The 24,083-nt window shown below is 54.0% G+C and overlaps 1 protein-coding gene and 1 long non-coding RNA gene across 2 annotated transcripts in view; one reads left to right on the forward strand and one right to left on the reverse strand.

Moving 5' to 3' along the window:
• Positions 1-17,781, reverse strand: part of CCNY (cyclin Y) — a 53,499-nt gene extending 35,718 nt beyond the window's left edge. The window contains exon 1 of the mRNA XM_074358411.1: positions 17,434-17,781. Within this exon, the coding sequence (XP_074214512.1) occupies positions 17,434-17,587 (154 nt within the window). The 5' untranslated portion in view covers positions 17,588-17,781. The remainder of the gene's footprint in view (positions 1-17,433) is intronic.
• A 30-nt stretch (positions 17,782-17,811) lies between these two features.
• On the forward strand, positions 17,812-23,646 carry LOC123616069 (uncharacterized). Its single transcript, XR_012504281.1, has 3 exons — positions 17,812-21,528; positions 22,362-22,490; positions 23,122-23,646. It is a non-coding gene; the product is annotated as an uncharacterized LOC123616069 (long non-coding RNA).
• Positions 23,647-24,083: the final 437 nt, after the last annotated feature.

Below are 24,083 nucleotides of genomic sequence, written 5' to 3' on the forward strand. Positions count from 1 at the left end.
CCTACATCTACGTCTGTGTCTCCCACTTGCACAAGCTGACATCCCCCAGGTGGTCAGCAGACGTTCTCCAGCGGGGCCTCGAGAGGAAGCGCATCAGGCTTTGGGGGCCCACGGTCCCCACAGCAGCGACTTGACTCTGCATCCCGGAGCAGAAGCGGCCAGAGCCAACAGTCAGTGATGGTGCGGCTTTGTTCCGATGAGGTTTTGCCTGTAAAACAGGCAACCAGCAGCAGTGCATCCTGCTGCAGGCTGATTTCCGCCTCAGGACAGCTCTCCCGGGCCTGGAAAGCCTGCCTGAGCTCTGTTCCGCTGACACCGTCTGATCCAGTGCCTTTGCTCAGAGAGCTCAGGCAGTCTCGCTAAACTGGTCCCCCGACATTCAGCCTCTGCCGCCCAGAATTCCTAACGACCTCTGGGCACAAGAGCCCTCTCACCCACTGACCACCGGAAACCCCTGCAGGACGACAGGCCCCGACGGCAAGGTCTGCAAAGGCCCCGCCCCAGGACTTGCCCTCCGCGTCCAGGGCAATACTGATGCCCTCTCTGCCGGCCATGGAGCTGACGGGCCCGAGAGTGCTGGTCTCGCAGGCTCAATGACCCTTCCAGCCCGTGGGTTAAGCCGCATACACTTTCACATTGCTCGATGCAGACTTTAAAACTATTGTTCAAAATTTACTTTCTTTATAATTGTTCCACCACTTAAAATTTTTTCTACTGAAAACCGTAAATGGAAACTTTCCCTTTCATATATTCTTTTACAAGGTTGGGCATTCTCCTTAGTGCTTTAAGCCCTAAAGCCAAGCTTGTTTTCCAGAGAAACACATTTTCCTTCTCCTTAACTTTACAGTGAGTCACTAACTGAAACTGACTTTATTAAAAGCAGAATCGACACTTTAAAATGAGATACAACAGATAAAAACTCTTACCAAGTTTATGCTAATAACCCGCTGCTTTTCCATTTAAAGCCTGATTCCTGAGCTAAAGGCACACTCGCAGAGCTCTGGAATTAAGAACGCAGGAAGTGCCCACAATGCAGACACACGGGAGAGAAGCTCAGTGGGACCACCCGAGGCCACACACACGCAGCAGCTGGGAAAGCTCTCACTCCTCTGGCCACTGTCCCTTCCCAAGTGACAGTCATTTCAAACAAGACTGTTCCTGCTTCTCTGCTAACAATAGTCTAAAAGCCAGCTTGTCCCCCAGTCACAATGGCCCCATTCTGCAGCAGGGCAGAGCGGGCGTGTTGCGAAGGGGCCCCACTCCGTCCTGCCGCAGAGCCCACCCGAGCCACGACCTTCCCTGCAGGCGCGGACAGGCCTGCGACACAAGCCCATCTTTCAAAGGATCGGATGTCACAGGGCAGGGCCTTTCTCAGGCTGTTATAACCGTGGCACTTGGAAATCAGAGTTCAGTCCCTATATTAAATTTCTACTGCTAGAATTCATGTCCCTTCAGGATGAGGGATGTCTGCAAAATTGACATTTTCAGAGATGTCACATTTCAAGCAATTAAGTCACCCTAACTTTAAAATACCCCTTTCTTTAATAAAAAAAGGAGGGGGGGAGAAAATGCCCTTCTCGTGAACGTTTCCACCTTTCACTGCCTGTTACAGGCCTGGTCTTATCTTGCATTTCTAGCAAATGGGGTCTCGTCAGGGAGGTGCTGCTGCCAACACAGCATGAACTCTGGACCAGCAATCACGACCCCTTGCTGGAGAACAAGCACAGCTGATTCCTCAACAGCCCACAGCGAGACAGCAGAAGTGCACCCGCCACAGACACGAACGAAAATGAGGTGCAAACAGGGATACAGCAACGCTACGTGAAGACCCAGACACACTTCTGCTGTGTTAACCTGTAAGTCAGACGCTCCCTCCAGCAGCACGGTTAACACGTGTCACTGACAAGCAAGCACATGTTGCAGAACGTCCAGGGGAAGTGCAGAGTGCGCTGGCTGGGACGGCCCCGCCCTCAATCACATGCCCTTTGACCTTGCAATTCACGTCCAGCTGCATCACTTCTACTCTTAGGGTCTGTTTTTCCATGAGCTGGAAATCCCTTTTCTCAAGGAGATGCTCCAAGGTTCGAATGTTCAAAACCTGGATGCCGCGGGCCGGGGTCTAGGACACAGGCACAAGCTGTGCTCGGAACCCTCCAGCCTGTCCTGGGACACGCGGGCGAGGAGCACCAGGGGAAGGCATGGGGAGGAAGGGTGGGCACAGGGTGGCAGCCCAGCCCCACAGGCTTCCAAGAGGCCATCCTCCTGGAGCCCGGCCAGGCCAGCCCGCGTACGTCTGGTCCGCAGTGGCTTCTGCGGCACCTGGCAGAGCCAAGCAGCTGACACGCAGACCACGCGGCCCTGTCTGCAAGTCTACTGGCCATGGTCCAGAGCCAAGGCAAGTGGCCAACGCTGGACGTCCGTGTGTGGGAATCATCTGGATAAGGACGTGGAGGTGTCACCCCTTCAGGGCTCTGTTGAGACCCGTCTAACTGGTCTCCAACTCTGACTCGCTTCTCCCCGGGCATCTCCCCCCTGCCCTGTCGTCTTAAACCCAGTCAGTGGCTGCTCACTGCTCCTGGGGTAAATACCAAAGGATCACCACCCCTACACACCTGGCTTCACACGGCCCTGCCCACCTCTCCGGGTTCCCCCTCCACCACCCCTACCCCAGGCTCCGGTTCCGGCCCCACTGGCCTCCGGCAGCTCTGGCACAAAGCCTCCCTCCACTCACTGGTGCCCTCAGGCCCCCCTAGGCGGTGCGGTTCACTGCCACAGCTCAGAGTGCACCTGGCACGCACGTCAGCTCTGCTCTAACACACCTCCCCGTCCCAGCTGGAACCATCATACAAGCAGCAACAGCATGTTTTTTCAACTTTTTAGCCCAATGCCTGGCATCCAGCAAGCCCATAATAAACGGCTACTAAACGAATAACAGGCTAACATATAATCAGACAGAATGTGCTGACGTGTGTACAGAAACAATGAGCCCATCGACAGAGGTGGTCTAGCCTACGCTCCACAAACTGTGACAGCGACCCCCCTCACCTTCACAAGGAACTGGCGGGTGTCCTACCAAAAGAAGGGACGTCAGATCCCAGCCGAGGGGCCCCTGCCAGGACGCAGCGCAGGGCTGAGTCCCCGCACACAGGCAGCCGTCAGCACGTGGTCCGCCGTCTTCCTTAAATCTCAATGAAGGATGTAACCTGAGCCGAGATTTCAGCCCGTCTCACCAAGGCCCGACAGCCTCCTGCCAACACGCTGCCTTGCTCCTGGCAAATCCTAGACGCTGGTCTCAATAACCTCGTAACCTGTGTTATTACTACATACACGGTTCCAGGGGTCACAGGCAGTCTCCCCTGGGTACACTTCAAGAGCGCATCTGTGTACCAATAAACGTTAGCACGTTCAGTAACGTTTACGGAGCACTTACTACGTGCCAGGCGTCACACCAGGGGCCCTACATGCATTACTTCAGTTACTTCTCACCGCCAGGCTCTTTCAGGAACATTCTACCATGGTACCCACTTTAGAGTGGGGAAACTGAGGGCTGGAAGGCTGTGTCGCTTGCCCACGGCTACCCACGGGTGTGGGAGCAGCTACAGACCCACGTCTCGGCCACGCAGCCTCCATCACCCTTCCCCAACTTCACCGGACCTCTGCAGCCGGCCTGCAGGGGCTCAGCCAGGGCTTAAAAAGAAAAACTTTGTTTCAGTTTTTTTTAAGAAGAGAAAGTACAGTCATTAGCTTCATTAGCCTTTCCACGCCAGGGCAGGCCCTGGCCACACACGGCGCCAGAGCAGTGGGTGGATCCGGAGAGCTGTCTCCACCGTAGAGTGAACCTGCAGGCCGGACGTAACCACACATGCATCAGAGAGGGGGGTGAAAACTACGAAGAGTAATGCAGTCTCTTCTGGAAGTGGCTTCTCCGACTGCACCCTTGCTGGCCTGGGAGGATGCACACGCCCAAGCACAAGTATTTTACGTCTGTATCTGCACGACGGAAACGCATTGCTGCGCGTGGAAGCAGTGACACCGGCCCTCAGCTCACACGGCTGACCCTCGTCCACTCACTCCTCGTACACCTTCACTCCGTCTGCTTTTAAGAAGGCAGCTTCACTCAGGTACTGTGCACACAATTAAACGCACACCCATTCTGAGTGTACACTTCAATGAGTTCTGACAAGTTTACCCACCACGTGACCACCACAATCAAGGTAGTCTGCCCACCCCCGCCCCACACACAGGCAGGCCCCATCTGCTGTCACTCCAACCGGGACCCGTCTCCTGTAGACTGTCACACAAACGGGCACAGAACATCCTGCTCCTGCCCTCCCTTCTCACCACGCACCGCTCTGTAAACGCTGCATTGAAAGGTGTGCCGGCTGCTCTGTCTGCTGGAGGAGAGCTTTGTTCCATGATCCACCGGGCACGCGGCGAGGCGGGTTCAAACCACCCTTACAGGTGCGTGCGTGTGACAACAGCTAAGCCCGAGCCCAGGGCCCACCTGGAGCGGGCTGCCGGCCCTGGTACCAAGGCAGGCTGAAGGGACCAGGCCCAGGAAATACTGGTTCTCAGTGAAACCAGGCAGACTCCCCTGGGCCCTGGCTGCTGCAAACAGGCCCCGAGTGGCAGCAGGTCCTCAGGTCTCTCTGGAATCGTGTTAAGCTTCACTTCCATCTTCATTTTATGTTTCAGCCTCAGTTTCCATTTCCCTTCCTTCCCTTTTCAATGTATGGTATCTTACCATGCGTGTAGGCGGGAAATAGATGTGAGAATGGGACCGTGACCGTCCCTCGGACGGCCCTTCCCCCCGAGTGCATTCTGGGCAGCGGTGCTCACCCAGCTGCACGCGAGACCCAAGGAGGAGCTTGGGAAATGCTAATGCCCGGGCCCCCCAGTGCTGGGACACAGGCTGCAGGGCCGGGCGGGGAACCCACTGTGCAGCGCCCGGGCAGTGTGCTGCCCCCGCCCCGCTGCCACAACAGACCCCACCGCGGCCCCAGTCCCTCGTCCAAGATCTTAATGCCTCAGTCACTGCAGGTACCAGCTGCGTCCTAGGACAAACTCTAAGCCGTGTCAGGTGGCTTGAGCAGCGGGTTTTCAATGATGCTTAGTGAATTCGAGACAGGGTCCAGAGCATTTAATTCCCACCGTCAAGCCCTAAGATGTTACAGGAACCCCACTTCTGCTCTGCATAAGGAGCAGACATACTTTCCAAGAGGGCCCCGATGTGTCTTAGAAATGTTTTCTAACAGCTGTGGTTCCATCGTCCGGGCCAAGACAGGAAGCCCCAGGGACATGATGGCTTCTCCTCGTCTCAGCTCAACCCAGTAATTACACAGTGGCCGCACAGCCCGCGGTGCCCCCGGCGGGTGAACCGGACTCCTTCCTCAGAGCAAACCGCAGTCCCCTCCACCAGCGCGCTCATCCACGCAGCAACGGCCGTCCACGATGCTGTGCCGAGGTGCAGGCATTCCGGAAAGATTCCTGGCCTCAAGTTAACGTTTCATTTTTGAGACAAAGAGTTCCAGGAAGATGGATATCAGCTTTAAGGTCAGTGCAACCACTGGCTCAGCACGAGAAAATTTCCAGGTTAACACTTTACTATAACACATTGTTAAAGAAATTTGAAGAGCACTGTACTGCACAAAATCCTGCCTTCCTAAACAGAGTATTTTAAACAGTGTTTGCCCATTCTTTTTTTTTTTTTTTTGAGGGGGACATAATTAGATTTATTCATTTATTTATTTTTAAAGGAAGTGCTGGGGGTTGAACCCAGAACTCCGTGTGCACTAGGCGTGCGCCCTGCTCCTGAGCTACACCCTGCCCCCCATTCAGCCTGTTCTGGATGCCTGTCCAAAGTCACCGTGATCAACCCCCAGAGACCGCGTATTAACAGAGAAGCAGCCACTGAGGTACGCTGGGATATTTGCACCAACACACAGTGCAGCTTGACTTGTGGTGGTTTATAAGGCGCTGGTTTATCTCTCTGTATTTTTGCTGTCTCCTTCATTATCAGACCAATAGCCAGCTGCCAGCTGGGAAAGCAGGTGACTCAGCACATCTGTGGAGAAGGTTTCAGAGCTAAGGCCTCAGGACCTTTGCAGAAACAGAGGAAAACGCGTCCCTGCCAGTCTACTCAGATGCACTATGGGACAAGGCTCTGCTGATGCTCTCGGGTGCTGGGTGGTCTCAGGCCACCACTCGGACACCCTTCTGAGATGCTGAGAACGCCGGGAGAGAGGACGAGGGAGCGAGCGCTCTGGGAGCCAGAGCTCGGCGGACTCGCAGGGGGTCATTCCCCACAATTCCAACACCATCACTCACACCCGAGAGCTTGCAGGGCTCCAGGCGCATTAACTCGCCCAACCCGCACAGCTACCCCGGAGGAGCCGGGGCTGCTCCCCACGCCAGGTTGGTCAGGACCGAGCCTAGTGCGGCACGGGACGGGCAGCAGGACGGCCGCCCTGCCCCGGGGGGGGGGGGGGCTCGGAGCCAGCAGGGCCGCCCTCCTCCACCGCGGCCGCCCTCCTCCACCACCACTTGCTACTCGTGACTGCTATTAGTTGCCCGGAAAAGCGACCACTCACTGGAGTTCAGAAAAAGCCAACCTGAGAATCTTCAAAGGATCATGTCTCTGACGGAATTCTGGTATTTTTAATCATTTACCTGATGGGGCTACAGCCGGTAACCCAGGCATGAAGGCAGGCCAAAGCTCTTCTTGGACACAAGTTTCCCTGCATGGTGCTCAAAGGACTCAGGCAAGACACCAAGCTGAGAACTCTGTGGCCACCAACACCCTCGGGGGGAAGCTCCTTGATAGAACGGCAGCTTGCAGCGCACCCAAGTACCTGCTGCCTGTCACCCACGCCCTCAGTACACGTGCCCCTCCCCCAGAAAGCCTCTCTCGGCAGACAATGACTGAATAAATGAAAGAAGACTATCTGTGGAAAGCTGAACTGAATGGAGGGCCAACACCACGCCTGCGGCAGGCCAGTCTTACTTTGGGAGGCCGAGGGAGGCGGGGCGCTCGGCACTTCACAAAGCAGGCCCAGAACAGAGGTTCACAAATCTGGGGCTTCTTCATCCCGTTCGTTAAAGCAGTCACTGCAGATGACTGAGCACCACCTAACGAAGCCTGAAGTCAGCTTCAGAGATTGCAATTAGGTGAAAGCAAACACTGTTTTATTGTGCTTTTAGAGAAAACTGTTGTAAGGGCCTTTACTCTAGCCAGACATTAAATGAGTCAACATTTTTTAACAGATAAAGTAAAGGGAAAGAAACATGCTCAAAAGATAAAACTGGATGTTAAAAGGTATTTTGTTTGGAATGGAAAAATTCTCTATCCCTTTAACTCTTAAGTTAAAAAAAAAAAAGCTTTGCTTTGTCCCAAACAATGAAAAGTGAGAAGTCTCTTTCTGGGCCCCATCCATTATAAACCAGAACTGGCTAACGGCAAACATAAACTAGCATTCCTCCCAAGTTAATAACAGTTCTCAACTGTTTCATTATGAACATAATAACTGACATTTTCTGAACGGCTATTAGGTGCTAAGCACCTGGCTTCTTACATTGAATCTTCTCAAATGCCTGAGTCAGAGGAAGAAACAGATCAGAGAAGTGAGGAAGCCTGTTCGAAGCCAGGACCCCAGATCTGATCTAACCCAGGCTCTTTGCTAAATGCGACGTCTGCCAGGTTGAGGTGTGGCTGTGCTCATGTGAGTGGGCTAACCCACCTGGGGACCAGGGGCAGGGGAGACGATTCCAGAGCAGAGGAACCAAGACCCAGCCGGCTGCGTGACGCAGAGGTTACGGAAGGCCTCGGAGCCAGCTCTCAGTCCAGCCCGGGTCCTCAGTAGCCAGACCAGCGGGGACAGGGCCCACCCACCCCACGCCTCTGTGGTCCCACGTGCACACGGGCACGTGAAGGCAGCACCTTTGACTGAGGGGGGGCTGCATCTCCCAGGACAGGCACAGTGTCCAGCTTAGAGCAGGGGGACGACTCAGACCCCAGGCACTGGCCATCGTGTGGACCGGGACAGAGGGCGGCCAGGCAGGGAGCAGACAGAAGGCGGGCATCCTGCATGAGGACAAGTTACTGCACCCACAGCAGTGGGACACGGCGCCGAACAGCAGCAGTGCAGTCTGGGAAAGCAGACCAAAGGGGCAAGGAGAGGAGTCCCGGACAAGAGCCCCGGCGCTCCCGGCGGGCAAGCAAGCTCTGGCCGCCACGCTGGAGGGGAGAGCACAGGAAGGGCTCCCGGGTCAGACCGGAGGCACTGGCCCCACAGTAAAGCAGGGGACGCGAGCTGGGGCTGAGTTGGGGGGGCAGCACATGACACCCACGCAAGATTAACGGTGCCTCTGCTCTGCCCCGCAGCATGGGGACGGGGATTTCCAGAGACGAGAACGTCGCTGAACGCCCGTGAGACCAGGAATGCCAAGGAAGAAAGGAGTTTCCTCTCCCCACACGCGGCCCGAGAAAGAAAAGCCGAGAAGAGCACGGGAGTGGGCCTCCCGGAGGGGCCTGTCAGGCGCCCATGGGGCTGCACACCCATCCTCGGCCGGGCCCTCCGGACTCTGGCCCGCACCCAGGACGCAGCCCCAGCATGGAGCAGGCACCAGGGCAACACGGCCTGGCTCATTTTAGATGACAGGCCCATCCACCCAGCAGGCTGCTCACGGAGAATCAGACAGAAAAGAGTAAGAAACGAGCATATGGATGTGCATGCCTGCCTAGGGCATGACGCGGGACACCAGACGCTGACACAGCGGGACTAAGCGTCAATTTAAAAAAAATTACATGGAAATGCTCACGTGTACACTTGGCCACGGCGAGCTCGGGTCTGCGGTGTGACTTGAATTAGGACGCAGTGACACACCGCTCCCCTCAACCAAGGAAGACCTGGAAATGCGAATTCAGACGCATTTTCATCTAGACGCCAAGTCCCTGGTTAAGAATCTCTCCACTCACACTCGGCTAAGTCTGACAGCAAAGCTGCAGCGTGAGGGCTGGTGGTTTTTTTTTTTTTTTTTTTTTAAAGTTTACTTAGCATTCAGTTTCTATTTTTAGGTGAGACTTTGTTTTTATTTTCAAATGAGATTCTGCATTATGATGGTGATTTTCCCCATGATCCATTATCAGAGACCCCACATTCCACTCTCCAGAATCCCCATCACAGGTGTGGGTTTCACCCCATTCACATCGCACTCCAGACACTGTCATCTTTTCTTAAACCTCAAACTGAAGACGCGCCAGAAGAGTGGGTGTAAAGTCACCAGAAGCTGCCTGTGTGGGTCAGGGCATAAAGCACCCTCACGGCAGCTTCACACCTTCCCGAGAAGCCAGTGGCCTCCGTGAGAAAGGCCCAGAACACCCGGAGAACCCAGACCCTCGAGCTGGCCCCTCCCCACCAGGGCCCCGTAGCCAGCCTCACTGCACACAAGGCAGACAGAACCAGAGCCTTCTTCCCACAGGCGGACACGCACTGCGCGGGCACTGCTGTGCACACTCCCACCCACGAACAAGGGACTCGGGATGCAGCTTCTCTACAGAGCAAAGCGGGTCACGTGAAAATGTCTGGGATATACATACAAGACAGTGCTCCCATGAGCTTCTCTGTACAAGAGAGCCTGGGAAACACCGGCAAGACAGGCCAGCGCCCCAGTTAAGAGCGAGGGGAAACGAAGGACAGAGGTCTTCCTGGAGAGAAAAACAGAACTGAGCAAGGAAGAACTCACTCATCTGCAGGACCAAATAATGACAGCCTATTCCTTTTTTCTTTTAATTAGGAAGTTTGTCTAGGAATCGGGAACCAGCCAACCTACTTCCTAACTTCAGCAGGGGGAAGCCAGCTGAAACAATGCTGTCAGAAGGCATTAGAACCTACAGCGTTACATACATAACATATATAACAAAAATATATTCATGTTTATACACACGAATGACTAAGGACGACACTGAAGTGGGCGCTGTGTCTATCAGGCTTAGTTCTGGACGGTCTCCAAATCAGCACTTGGATCACTCGACCCCGATTTAATGCCTCAAACACATGGCAAAGCACGGCACGGTCCCACGTGACCCAGTTCTCCCTTCCGCCCCAGCGCTGCGCCCACGCACCCGAGGCACCCACCCACGTTGGTCACTCCCACAGGGTCCCAGGGTCTCCTCCTCCCCTCTCCTGTGGGAGCCCATGACTGGGTTAACAAATTGTAACAGACCCCAGCTGCCTGTCACCTTTAAGAAGAACAAATGTGCTTAGTAACCGCTTTGCTAGTAGGCACCTGTGCGTCCACACTCCTGTCTCCTTGCTGTAAAAGTGGAGACAATGCCTTGCTTGCACAGTTGAGGCTTCAGATAGCACTCTGCTCCTTGCACAGCAATGACCCAGGCCCTCGGCTATAGACGCAGGGCGTGCCTGCTGTTAGATGGTCTGTTATCCCCCAGACGAGGGACTGGCTGGTCCAGCGGTCGTCTTTGTAATTAACATATCTGAAGAATATACCTTGTTCCCCCTCTCCCCATGACTTCCCTAAAGGTAAACTAAGCCTTTGTACTCACTGTGGATTCTACAATCTCGATCCCACCCTGTCTTTCCTTAAGTTCCTGCATTCCATCACACAACTGCTGGTGATTGTTCCTTTGATTGTACACAGTAAACGTGGGAGCATTTGAGAGGCTCCTGGAGTTGGTCCCCGACTCCCTCTCGCTCTCTTGACTTTCCACGGTCTTGAGTAATTCACTCCACCTCAGTGGGACTTCCACCGGTCAGAACCCACACTCTCCCGTCTCGGGTCCACCCTGGCCGGCTCTGCCGGTGGCCTGACGTCTCTGAAACACTTCTTCGTGCCGTTTCTTTGCTTGATTTTTAAGACTTACAGAATAAAGTCCGAATTCCTCAGCATCACATCCCGTTAGAGGCACCCCACAATTAGCCTCAACCTCCTACTTATTAAGTTTTCTTCAAGAACTCCCCAGTAACATATTGCATTGATGCAGTTTCGCTTGTTTTTTGTGCTAGGCTTCATGCGGCCGTTCCCTCCGTCCTGGCCGCCCACCCTCCACGTCGAGGAGGCCGACGCTCGTGGGTTTCTGCAGGTGTGACACTTAGCTAGGCACACAGCTTCCTTCCGAGGTCCTGCCCTTTTCAGGGGTGACTGAGAACATTCATCTCCCAGTGTCACCAAGGACCAGCATGAAGGCCAGGGTCTCTTCCAGTCATTCACTGTCCAGAGGGCGGGAGTCCTGGGGAGGAGTCTGTCGGTGTCACGATACCATGTACACACACGCACCGTATGCGGAGAGGGCTGATGGCTACTCTGAAGCTTTATTAAGCTGCGCAGTCTTACACAGCAAAGAAGAGCGACAAGGGACGAGGTTGGCAGGCAGCGTCTGGCTCAAGGTCAGAAGACCCTTCATGTTTTGGAAAGTCATGTCCGTGTTGGCACCAGCAAGCCTCACAGCTTATCAGGGCGGAGCGTATGAGAAACGGCTGCTTCACAACACTCTTCTGGGACTCAGGCGGCTGTGCCTGTCTTAGGTTGCCCCCTTCGGGGATCTTACCCTCCTTGGCTAACCAGCTTTCTCACCTCTGAGTCTGTAGCTTTCTAGAACTTTTTTTTATCATTCCAGCCCAAGGCTCGTTCCCTGGTTCCCACAGTCGGGAGCCTACAGAGTCATGAGAGGAGCCATGGGCTTGGGAAAGGTCCGGGCCACATCACTACCATGGTATGTCCAGACTCACTGAGAAGATGGCAGCGAGAGCCACGCAGAGCAAGAGCAGGCGTCCCTGTCCTCTGCGGGGCTTGTTTATTATGTGATACTTATGTGATACTCTGCACCGGTGACCTGACTGCGAGCTTCCTCTCCAGACAGCAGGTGTGTCTGACGGATGGGTTGGAAGGAGGCCCACAGCCCTGCTCACCTGGCCTCGGTGCCCTGAGGGTCACTCCAGCCATGACTCCTCTGGGAGCAGAGTAAACCCATTCACAGAAGTGGCTGTGGGGCCCCACTCCAGCCTGGAGGAGCCCAGGGAGGAAGCGTCGGCCAGCACAGAGGGAACAGCTCTGAAGCCTAGCACAAACCCGCAGTCTGAGACCCTCTCCTGCAAAGGTTCCCACCTCTGGGTGCTCACTCCCCAGTATAATCCCCTTCCCTGCCTGTGGGTGGGACCTGCTTCTAATCAACAGAATACAGGTGAGGAAAAGGCTACCAGGTCTGCGATAAGGCTGTGACTTTGATCTGGCTCTGAGGAAGTTTCTCCATTAGGAGACATCTGCGTTCCTACTGAGCAAATGGAGGGACTGGCTACCCAGGAACAATGTCAAATACATTAAAAATTAATAACAAAAAAAATCCACTCCGTGGTAATATTCCTTCTTGGGTTTCATAAGCTGCACCTCTTGCCATGAATGTTGTAAGTATCTACTTATGTGCTACTTCCAACTAGTTGCCAATTAAAAAAAAAAAATACAAAATGATGCTACTGACTCCGTGTCCACCACTTTCCTGGAAGAAACATGTGCTTCCTTCGACGTGATCACCAGGGAAAAAGGAAACTGTACCTGCAGAGGGCCCTGGGGAAACAACACGGTCACAGACAGGCACCCTCTACCTCCTTGCCATGCACATCCCACCGTGCATGGACTTGGGAGCACAGAGCAGAGCCCCCACCTCACTCACCCTGGCTGGTCCACCTCATCTGTTGCGTCATCTGTCCAGAGGGTCAGCCAAACGCTGCTGGAAACGAGCCCATCACTGACCACTGTTGCGCGGACCCCAGAGCACTTACTCTGTGCCAGGCCCAGGCCTCCAGCCCTGATCCACACCTTGTAAGTGGCGGTGGGTGGGGTGACAGGACATAACCACCCCACGCCACACCCAGTGAGACGCAGAGCTGGATGCAAACCCGAGTTGCCCAACTCAGGCTGGTCCTCTGATACTTACACAAACTTCCTAATTATGTTTCATTACATCTAAAGTCACTCGTGGATGTAAGGATCCTTTCAGTTACACAACTAGCAGGGGAAGTAAAAGCACGACTTCCAATTCCGCAGGGCAGTTACACGGCTCACGAAGCACCTGAGAGCATCTGAGACTTGGTGGAGGAAGGCAAGGAACGAAGGCAGACCCCGCAAAGGCAGAGCCGGTGAGCAGACCCACAATGGAGGGTCCCGCTGGGGGACCTGAGCACCAGGAGGCCCCAGGGCTAAGGCCAGGGATGGTGAGTCGCCCACAGTTGTGAAGAGAAGCAGCTAACACCAGGCAGACCTCACAAGATTAACTCAGCAGAACCACCAGAGCTGGCCCGCGCAACAGCTAATGAGACTCCTCGTACCAACAGCAGAGAGGAGGCCACCTGAGCCCTGCCCACTCCTCCTGGAGGACCCAGCCCTCCCCTCCTCCACGCCTCTCTGAATTATTTCCAATCTTCCCCTTCATACAAGCTGCGTCCTCTGAGCCTTCAAAGCATTGAAGAATCTGCCACTGGGGAAAAAAATAAATTAAAACAGGCCTTTTCACTTTTAAATCTCACAAATGAGCAGTCTCACCTCATGGCTGCAACTTGGCTTCTGCTGCCACTGATGTCTTTACGGACACACCAAACTGCCACCGTTAGCTCATCCAACAGAACAGAACTCACTCGGCCTTCATGCACCTGCTAAACACACAGGACTGCGGACCACCCACTCCCCCTTGAACTTCTTCCTTCCCCGGGCCCCTCCAGCTGCCTCTCCCAGTTCCTGTCCTAACTGGCACCCTTCTCCGCTTGACTCCCAAACCGGGGCACGTCCCCACATCTTGTCCCAGGTCCTGCAGCCAATGCCCTGTCCTGACCCTGCTCAGCCCGAGTCCCACATTTAAAAGTGTGGAAAGGATGGAAAAAAACAGTCCCAATGGGTGCAGATTCAGTCAGAAAGGGCAGGTCAAAGTGAGGCTGTGGGGAGCCTCCCAGGCCAGGGAGCACAGTGAAGGTCCCCAAGGAGGGAGGGGCTTGTTCAAGGTCGCGTCTGCAGGCTGGCCTGGCAAGACGGCGAGGAGGGGTCCTGAAAACAGAGAAGGAGGCCAAGCAGACCACTGCGTCCAGCCTCGGGAAAGAAGGCCAGGAGCCAATGTGGCAAGAGTGGGAACAGAAAGGAGGGGGTCCCCTGCCACTGGTCAGTGGGCCATAACCAGGCACCGCGCTGCTTCTGTGACCCCTCCTGGGCTGGCAGGGCTGTTAGCAACTTCACCCATATGCGGTCCCTGCTCTGAAGGGCCACACAGGCTGGGTGGGGATGGCAGGAAAAGAAATCCAGCCTTTCTTTAAAAACCTCACAGCAAGGCAAGTGAAGCAAACTCCTGCGGGGCCATCAACAGTGAGCAGGGTTTGAGAGCTTCCATCCAAGGTGAGGCAGTAAACCGCTGCCCAAGGGAAGACAAGCAGCTACAAGGAAGGTGAGCAGCACTTCAGCTCACCTGTGGGTGACCGGGCGGCCACACAGCCAGCGACCCTGAGTGGACGGGCACGCATCTATCACGCGACGTCCCGAGCTCGCCAAGTGAAAGTGCTCACGATGTGCAGATGCCAGCCACCGCAAGTAATTAACAGGCAAAACACAAGCTTCCTCCGCACGGCGCAGAGGACCACACTCGACATCTGGTAGTAACCTACCATGAAAAAGAACGTGAAGACGAGTATACGTACGACCAAAACATCAAGCTGTACCCCGGAAACTGACACATTTGTAACCAACTATACTTCAGTTAAAAAAAAGTGTTCAATTTAGGTTTCATCACCAGCCAGCTTCCAGTCACAGGGCAAATCCCTATCAGTGTCTGAAGAACACGGCAGGGTGGGGGGGGTGGTGACAGACACAACTAACCTTTTCTCTGAGCAAACGCCCTCACCCGGGAAATCCAGGGGCTGCTGCGAGGCTCACAGGAGCTACAGCTTTAGCACAAGCCACCTGAGCAGTTTACTGAAAACACATTCCGCAGAGCCGCCCTGCAGACCCTGATTTAGAAATCCGTATTTTCAAACAGCCATCCAGGGAATTCTGACTCAGAGCAGTGTACAGGTCACACTTTCAAACATTTTCAAAAGTGGTCGGCAAAGTCTAGAGTTACACAAGAAAGAATTCAGACGTACTTTATTAAGACATTTGATCACCTCTAATCTAATAAAATACTGATTCCTCTGAGGTCCAGTTTCTGACACACACACACGCGCGACAGCGTGCAGACACAGGAAACACTCGACTGCACACGAGCAGGCTCAACCCCAGAAGTGCGCTGCAACTGCTCATTCTCGCATGTGTTCAGCTCACCTGAGTTGATTCAGTACACTAACGAGAATCCTATAAAAATACCAGGTAAGATAAATTTAACAGGGGAAAGCCCAATGGAGCAGTTTTCTCAAAAGGGTATATATATTAAGGCACAAAACAAAGAATGCTGTCCACCACCCAGGTCTACCTACTGCGTGAAAGGAATTCAGGGCAAAGACCGGAATGAGGTGCTCTGAGCTCTGGGAAAACAGGCAGAACAGGCCCTCAGACAGTTACACGTTTTTATGAGAGGTTTTCTTTCTTCGCTTTCTTTGCTGGATGCCGGGGCAGGACAGTCACCTGGATGGAAACGTGGGTGGCCGGCCTCCACCCTCCCAGGACTGAACGGATAGGTGGGAGGTATCCAGACCACCCTCGCCATCCTGAAAGGCCCCTCCTCTGCCACCACCAAAATCCCACTCAGGCTCCAAGGTGCAGCCCCAGCCTGCCCTCCCTCGGGGCCAAGGGGCCTGTACCATGCCCCGAGCTCGGCCGGGACAGGTGCTCGGTCAGCGCGAGCCCACCTGCCTCTCCCACCTGCTGACAGTCCTAACGCAGATGTCCTGCTTTGTGGCCTTGTTTCCCATGTGACTTCTCTGCTCTCTGATAAGCCAGCACACTAGTCCCTCCACACACAGCCCTACAAGTCGCAGGTTCCAAACCTGCCCAGAGGAAAAGCTGCTCACCGCCCATCCTGAAGTGTGGGGAGTCCACCTCTGCGCAAGAGGCCCTGCCCTGCCCCAGGCCCCTGTTCTGGTAGAGCTCAGCTCCCACCACAATTTTAAAACTATCACTTGTAAAATGCAGGCAAACAAGTACAATGAGAAGAGGCTCCACGTCACGTGAGCAAACTAAAACCAGCCACCACCGCACCCGTCAGAACGGCCCGCCGGAGTGCCAGGACCACCTTTTATCTGTATTATTTCAACCCATTATTTAAAACTCAAAGCCTCTACCGAAAATTAGGACACAACATAAAGGAGAAATTATTTCCAAATATTTTTGCCTGGCAACACTGTATAGGACTGGGTAATGATTTCCTATGACAAAGTCGTTCATTCATTCATTCATTCATTCCTTTAAAATACAACACTTACTCAGTCTTTATTCTTTCAGGTGTTTGGGGCCATAGCAGTGATCAAGACAGACTGGCCTTAATATCCTTCTACATGCTTTTAAATGAAATAAAAAATCGCTGTAGTTCAAAGGCAGCTAAAGAGTAAGCTAACATAATGGAAGCTTGAAATACCACCACTAGATATGTCATACTGAACCCTAATTTACTAAACGCCTGCCATAAACCAGACAGTGTATTCTTTCACACATGGTACTCATTTTATAAAGCTTCCATGCTAAAGAGATGAAATCACTATTTAAAAGAAATTAAAAGAGGCCAAACAATGAAAAAATCCTTTCCTTCGGTGAGTTTAAACTTGGCTTTGCACACTGGATGGAATGAAGCAGCCTGAAAGTGACAGGAAGGAATCACGACAGGGTTCTGCCAATTCACTCACACAAGAAATGTTTTTCAGATGAGTTCAACCACAGCAATGCGAGGTTAGGTGGCTTAAAAAAAAGAAATTTCAACACGTCACTAACATGTATTTTCACTTTCAAGTTTTTTAAGTTGAAAATTGCATAAACGGCATGATGTACAAACTACCCATCTGTAGATATTAAGCCACGCACCTTACAGCGAAAATACTACTAGTGAAGTTACTGCAAGACCAGGAAAACAGACAACCATCACTAGGTGCAATGACCAGTCCTCTAACTTCCTTTGCAAACACCAGTCCAAACCAAAGTCACTCAGATCAGTCCGGAATTCGCAGGACTGCGGCTCGCCCCCGGCCCAAAGCTGCCTGCAAAGCACTGACACTAACACTAAAGAAAACGTAAAGCGTTCAGGTGGAGCCGTGGGACTGCAACCCCTCACCCCAACCCTGCGGCGTCGCTGGGGTCGGAGGGCCAGAGGAGGAGTCATTTTGCGAGGGTCCGGGGAGCCCAGCTCGCCGGCTGGACTCAGACTCCAAAATGTGACCTGCGCCCCCGCGGCCCGGCTGCCCCGCGCCCCGGGGCCCGGCCCGCTCACCCCCGCCCAGGGCACCCGCGCGGCCGACTCACCGTCGATGTTCTCTCGGTCGCTGATGTGCTGCAGGTTGCAGCCCGTGTCCTCGCGGCTCAGCTCGGCGTCCGGCCGGCAGGACTCCAGCCGCGAGTGGGCATTCCGGCGGAGCTTGGGGCTGGACGACACGCAGCACGAGGCGGTGTTCCCCATGGCGGGCCCGGCCGGCGCGGCCCCGGTCAGCAGCGGCGGCGGCGGCGCGGCCTCGCCATGGGCGGCCGGCTCCCCTCGCCGGCCCGGCGGCCTGTCCGCGGCGGAGGAGCGCCCGCGCCCGCGCGACTGCGGCCGCCCGGACCGGCTCACCCCGCCGCCGCCATGGCGGGCGCCGCGCAGCCGCCTCCGCTTCCCGGTCGGCCCGGCTCCGAGCCGGCGGCCGCAAACGGTTCCGGTTCAGGGGGCGCGGCCGCTCGGGACGCGGGGAGGCGGAGCGGACGCGGGCAGCGGGGACGCGGCGGCGGGAGGCGCGACGCTGGGTCCGGGCCTGGGCGGCGGGAGACGCTGGGCCCGCCCTGCCGCGCCGGCGACCCTGCCCTCCTCGCCCCGCCCGCCCTGCACCACCGCCCCGCCCTCTGACCCAGAAGCGGAAGTGCCCACGAGCAGGGGGCGGGCGCTGCGGGCGCGGACAGCTCGGAGGTGGCGCGAGGGTCTGACCCCGGGACCGGAGTGCGGTGCCTCGGCTGCGGGATGGGGGGCGGGAGGCGGAGGGTGGGTTAGTCTGTCTCTTCTAAGCGCTGGGCGGAAGCTGGATAGGACGGGCCGCTCTCCCATCCCGAGCCGCCGCAGCGGGACGGGAGTGCACTCGGGCCCGGGCGGCGCCCGCCTCCCCGCAGGTATCCGCTAGGTAGCGCGGCCTCACCTGTTCCCCTGCCTACGCTGTCGGTGTGCGTTCTGGGACTTCGGGGGGTGGTCCCCGGCCTGCCAGCCCCACTGCACTGCAACGGTGCACCTTCACCTGTTGGGGGACAGAATAAAGCAGCCGAGCAACCCTCCCACCCTTTCCGAGTGGCCAGGGAGGCGTCCTGAGAGGAGCCGAGGGTCCAGAGCGCTTTGAGCAGGAGAAACCAGGCGCAGCCCGTTCTCTGTGTGAGGAAACTGAGGCCCAGAAATAGGACGTGTTAGTGGCGGACGCAGGTACTAACCGGGAAGAAAATTAAGGTAACTAACTCGGCACCAGCAACGTGCGGACGTCTTGCCAAAGGCAGCGCAAACATCATTTCCAGTTCTGGACGAGGGTAACCTCTTCTTAACCTGTGCTCCCTCTCTGTCTCGTTAAACGTTTATACTTGTGTTAGTCTGTATTTTAAAAAGTTTCATACTCGGAACTGTACTATTGCTGTTTGTTGGAATGGGTGGATGTCCTTGTGAGATCCTGACCTGGCTTGACCTGCGGCCCCCTCTCCAAATGGGACTGTACTGTAACGGGGATTGATGGGCGGCCGGAGGTGAGACAGTTTACACCCCCCTAACCTGCGAGGTGGGATCATTACTCACTCCTTTTTCTGTTAGCCAGAATTGCCTGACCCCCTCCTGAGAAGAGATCTGCTAAGTCAACTGGGAGCTAGTATACTCTTAAAACAGAGTGAGGCCCAAGAAGACAGATAACCAGAACAGGGAATAAATCTGTTGGTAACCCCAGATGACCTGCCTATTGGTCATCAAAATATTCCCCAAGAGTAGGGAATAGGTAGAACCTGTGGTTTCATATAAATCGGTACCAAGCAAGGCAAAGCATGATCCCGCCTGAAAACAGAGTTAAAGCCTGGAGGGAAGTACCTCTCGAAGAGGCCATATCCTTTAAAGCCAGAGGCCTTAAGTGTGTGGGGGGTGGGGGTTAGCGCTCAGTACTTCTGTTAGACCTCAAGTATGCATCTGTCACCCCCTACATGCAGACTCCCAGTACCTTTTTCCCTTTGAATGGAGGGACCTTGACACCCTGGAGGCTACTCAGCACACTTGCACAGTGCTTCCACAGGGCTTTCGGGACAGCCCCCATCTCTTTGGAAGCACCTCAGCAAGGGAGCTGAGGGAGCAGCCTGAAAGATGGAACTTTGTTGCAGTATGTTGATGATCTATGAATAGTGAGACAAGGCAAGGTTCAGATCAGAATACTGTTAACATGTTAAATTTCCTGGCAGAAAAGGGATGTCAAGTCTTCCCCAACAAAGGCTCAGATTTCACAATGTGTCCAGGATTTAGGATTGGTTACGGCCTCCGGTGCGTGAGCCCTGGCCACAGACCAGGAGACAGCAGTTGGTGCCTCACCGTCTCCAACCACAAAGAGACAGCTCCAAGGCTTTCTTGCAGTGGCTGGTTCTGCCATATCTAGATGCCAGAGTACAGCCTTACAGGCAAAGCCTGGGGGAAGCAGGGAAGCCTGTAGTGGAGCAGCACCACCAGTGGGCTTGGAGACTCTAAAGCCCGAGTTGAGCAGGGCAGCAACACCTGGGGCTTCTCCACTTAGACAAAGACTTCACCATGTCCATGAGTGGTCAATGACAGCACTAGGAGCCCTGACCCAAAAGCTGGGACCAGATCAAAGGCCAGTGGCTTACTTTTCCAAACAGCTGGACTCAGTAGCCCTGGAATGGCCCAGCTGCCCACAGGCAGTAGCAGCCACGGCCCTACTGGCCAGTGAGGCTTCTAGGCTAACCTGTCCCTAACCCTGGGACAACACCTAGAGGTTTTAACCCTTCATCAGGTACAGCCTGTTAGAAGCCAAAGGACACCACTGGTTAACCAGGGGAGAGTTAGCAAAATATCCTCTCCTAATGGACACCCTCGACAGTACTTTAAAGGTGTGCCAAGGCTTAGACACAGCAACTCTTCTCCCAGCTGTTGAAAATGGAGATCTTTCACATCGGTGTACAGAGACAATAGAACGAGCTTATCCCAGCAGATCCAGACGAACCTCCTGACAGCCCTGAAGTCTAGTGGTTTACCGACAGGAGTGGTTTTGTAGTGATGGGAACCTAAATGGCAGGATGTTAGTCCAGATGAAGCCATGGAAGCCAGAGCCCAGCACCCCAGACGTCAGTCCAGGAAGCTGAACCTGGTGGTGAATGAGAGCTCTGCGGGGGGGGGGGGGAGTAAGGAATTAAATGTTCTTTCTGATTCTAAATTTGGACTTCACGTGCTACACACTCATGCTGCCACTTGGAAAGAGACGAATGTTAACTGCCAGCAATTCTCCCATGAAACATACAGGTTTGATCTCGGCTCTCTCAGAAGCAGTGCCGCTCCTAGCCCAGGTGTCAGTAATTCACTGGAGGGACCACTGCAAGACGGATCCTTTGTACGCCAAGGAGGTAACAAAGGTGATGGAGCGGCAGAACGTGCAGCTCAGTCACGAGAGCTTGACCGAGCCACGGCCTGAGTGACTGAGCCCCTGGCCTCCCCAGCCGTCCCGTGTTCCCCACAGGAATGGGAGAATGCTGGAAAGGGGCTGTACGGAAGAAATCATGGGCTGGTGTATATATATATATATTTTGTTTTGTTTTTAATTTTGTTTTGTGTCAATTTCTGGTGTACAGCATAATGCTTCAGTCATATGTATATTCTTTTTCATATTCTTCATTGTAAGTTACTACAAAATATTGAATAGGGGTCCCTGTGCTATACACTATGAACTTGTTTATCTGTTTTTTATATAGTAGTTAGTACCTGCGAATCTCAAACTCCCAGTTTATCCCTTCCCACCCCTTCCCACCCATAAGTTTGTTTTCTATGCCTGTGACAGTTACTCTGTTGTCTAAGTAAGTTCATTTGTCTTTCTTTTTTTAGATGCCACATATGAGCGGTCTCATATGGTATTTTTTTCTCTTTCTGGCTTATTTCACTTAGAATGATGATCTCCAGGTCCATCCATGTTGCTGCAGATGGCATTATTTTATTCTTTCTTATGGCTGAGTAGTATTCCATTGTATATGTATACGCCATGACTTCTTTTATCCATGCATCTGTCGATGAACATTTAGGTTGCTTCCATATCTCAGCTATTGTAAGTAGTGCTGCTACGAACATTGGGGTGCAGGTGTCTTTCTGAATGAAGGTTCCCTGTGGAGATATGCCCAGGAGTGGGACTGCTAGATCATATGGTAAGCCTATTTTCATTTTTTGAAGACTCCCCATACTGTTCTCTATCATGGCTGCACCTGCCCCCCGGATGCAGTAATAGACCTAGCCGGGCCTCCCTGTTACATCGCTGGTTTAACTCCACTTCACCCTGGCAAGCCTGCACCCATCCTGGGTACCTGTTCCTCTGTGGTCCACCGCAAAATAAACTGCCCTTCGAAGGGAACCCAAATTCCTCCTTTTCCCAGCCTCTCCGGGCAGTGGCCTATCTGTGCTTAGACAATGTCCACTTCCAGGGAGAATGCACTTTGGGACAGTTGGGACCTAAAGGACTAGGAGCCACCACGTATAATGCCACCTTGCAAAACAGACAGAATTGGGCACTTGGGCTAATCCTGGCAGGACTCGGGGCCGCCATTGGACTGGCCGCCCCTGGGGGGTTCTGCCTGTCGTGAAGCAACCTCAGACACCTTACCCAGGCCACAACTGGCCTCCAAAACTGGTGATGCCTTAAGGGACCTCCAGGACCTGCCGGTGTCGTTTTTTGGCAGCAGCATAGCCCTGGGTCGTCTTCTGGCTGAACAAGGGGGTGTCTCTGCAGTAATCAGCAGCGCTGGCTATACATACGTCAGCCACTCCAGGACATCAAAGAAGCACTAAGGACATTTATGAACAAGCTAAACGGTTCCAGGGGGTCAGCAACTCCACTGCCCTGACTCCGTGGGACTAGATTAAAGGTCACATCCCTGGGGCCTGCTTGGCTCCTGCCTCTCCTGGGCCCTCTGGTGGGCCCTACTAATATTTATTAGTATTTGGGCCCTTCTGGTTTAATCTTAGTTAGGTTTGTGTCTTGCAGGCTTTAACAGTTCCAAGTGAGGCTCGCAGTGGCCCAAGGACTTCACCCTGTTCCCTCAGAAGGTGACCCGGCCCCTGCGGGCCCTCGGAACAGTCAGCAAGGGACTTCTACACCTCGGAGCGGGTGGAGGTAGTAGAAGTTGATTCTTCCCTATTTAAAAACTTTTTTTTTTCTGGACCTCCTTTCACAACTCCTGACGCTTTGGAAAAGGGGTAGGAAGGTTATTTCACCAGCTGTGCTCTTCCAACCCAGCCAGAAGGCCTTCCAGTCCAACATGGAGGGTGTGGTGGTGGGTTACTGACCTCTCCCCGAGCCAGGTACTTCCACGTACCTTTACCTCAGTTAACTGGCTCTGTTCCCAGCACGAAAAACCCAACCACATTTTTACAGTAAAACAAGGACAGTCGAGTTGTGCAAGTGAGCGTGAGGCCACAGAGAGGGAAGGGCTGATGGGAGAGCAGGGTAGAGTGGGTCTCCCAGATCCCCCTCTTCAGGGCTGACACCCTCACTCCCCACCTGCTGGCAGTGTGGGCCCACAGCCGCGCCCCTCGCTGGCAAGCGCCCGCAGCCGCAGGGCGCCGCTGTGGCGGAGGCGACGGCCCTCCCCAGTGCCTGGCTGATGCAGGCACCTGTGGGCGTTCTCCAGCCCGGCTCCAGTGCAGCCTTTAGCGTCTGCCAGTCTGTCTGCCACAGGTCCCCATGCGGCTTCCCCAGGCACGTCCGGGGAGCCCTGCATGCAGTGTGGCATCTCTGTCTCCAGGAATCATCTAAGAAGACTGGGAGGGCCCAGGAGGTTGACGCTGAAGTGGGATTTCTGAGCCAGATCCCCTCCAGCAACCTACCTGCCGGACCTGTGCTCCTCCTTCTGAGAAGCTGTGGGCTTTGGAGCATCCGCCCTGAAAAGCCTTACTTTCTCCTTAACACTTAGGGAAGTTCGGCTCCACACAGGCAATCGTGTCCCCCACATCAGTGACACGACGCCTCTGTCTGTCCTCAGACCTGCACTGAAGCCCACTCAGGCACACACCTGGAGTCCTCTGGCACTGTCCTTGTGATGCCCTCTTCCCAGGGCCCTGAGCTCCGGCTGCACAAGCACATGGGAGAGACACAGGTGGAACGTCTCCAAGGAGGTTACTTAAGCACAAAAATTGCAAACCTAAGTTTAATAAGGGATAATAGAAATGACTCAGAGATCCACAACCAGAACTGCTGCAGAAACCCTCAGCTGGCTTCTCCACTTAACTTTCCCCTTTGTCAAGAAAATAAACAGGTTTGTACAGAATAAGCCCAGACTGTTCCTTCACACTTATCTTCATTGCCAGGTATCTCCAGTCTGCTAACACTCCCAATATATTCCTAATCCTCCCAGTGTGAAGACTTGCTGTGAACAGCTCCCAAGCCTGTCACCAGCACTTTATTTTTTTAATTGAAGTACAATCAGTTTACAGTGTTTCAATTTCTGGTGTACAGTGTAATAGTTCACTCATACATGTATATATTTGTTTTCATATTTTTTTCATTATAGGTTACAAGATATTGAATATAGCTCCCGGTGCTTTACAGAAGAACTTACTGTTTATCTATTTTTATATACAGTAGTTAGTATCTGCAAATCTCCACCTCCCAATTTATCCCTTCCCACCCTCTTTCCCCTCTGGTAACTGTAGGTTTGTTTTCTATGTCTGTGAGTCTGTTTCTCTTTTGTAAGTAAGTTCATTTGTG

This window comes from Camelus bactrianus, chromosome 35 (genome assembly GCF_048773025.1).
Source record: "Camelus bactrianus isolate YW-2024 breed Bactrian camel chromosome 35, ASM4877302v1, whole genome shotgun sequence".
NCBI classification, from domain to species: Eukaryota; Metazoa; Chordata; class Mammalia; order Artiodactyla; family Camelidae; genus Camelus; species Camelus bactrianus.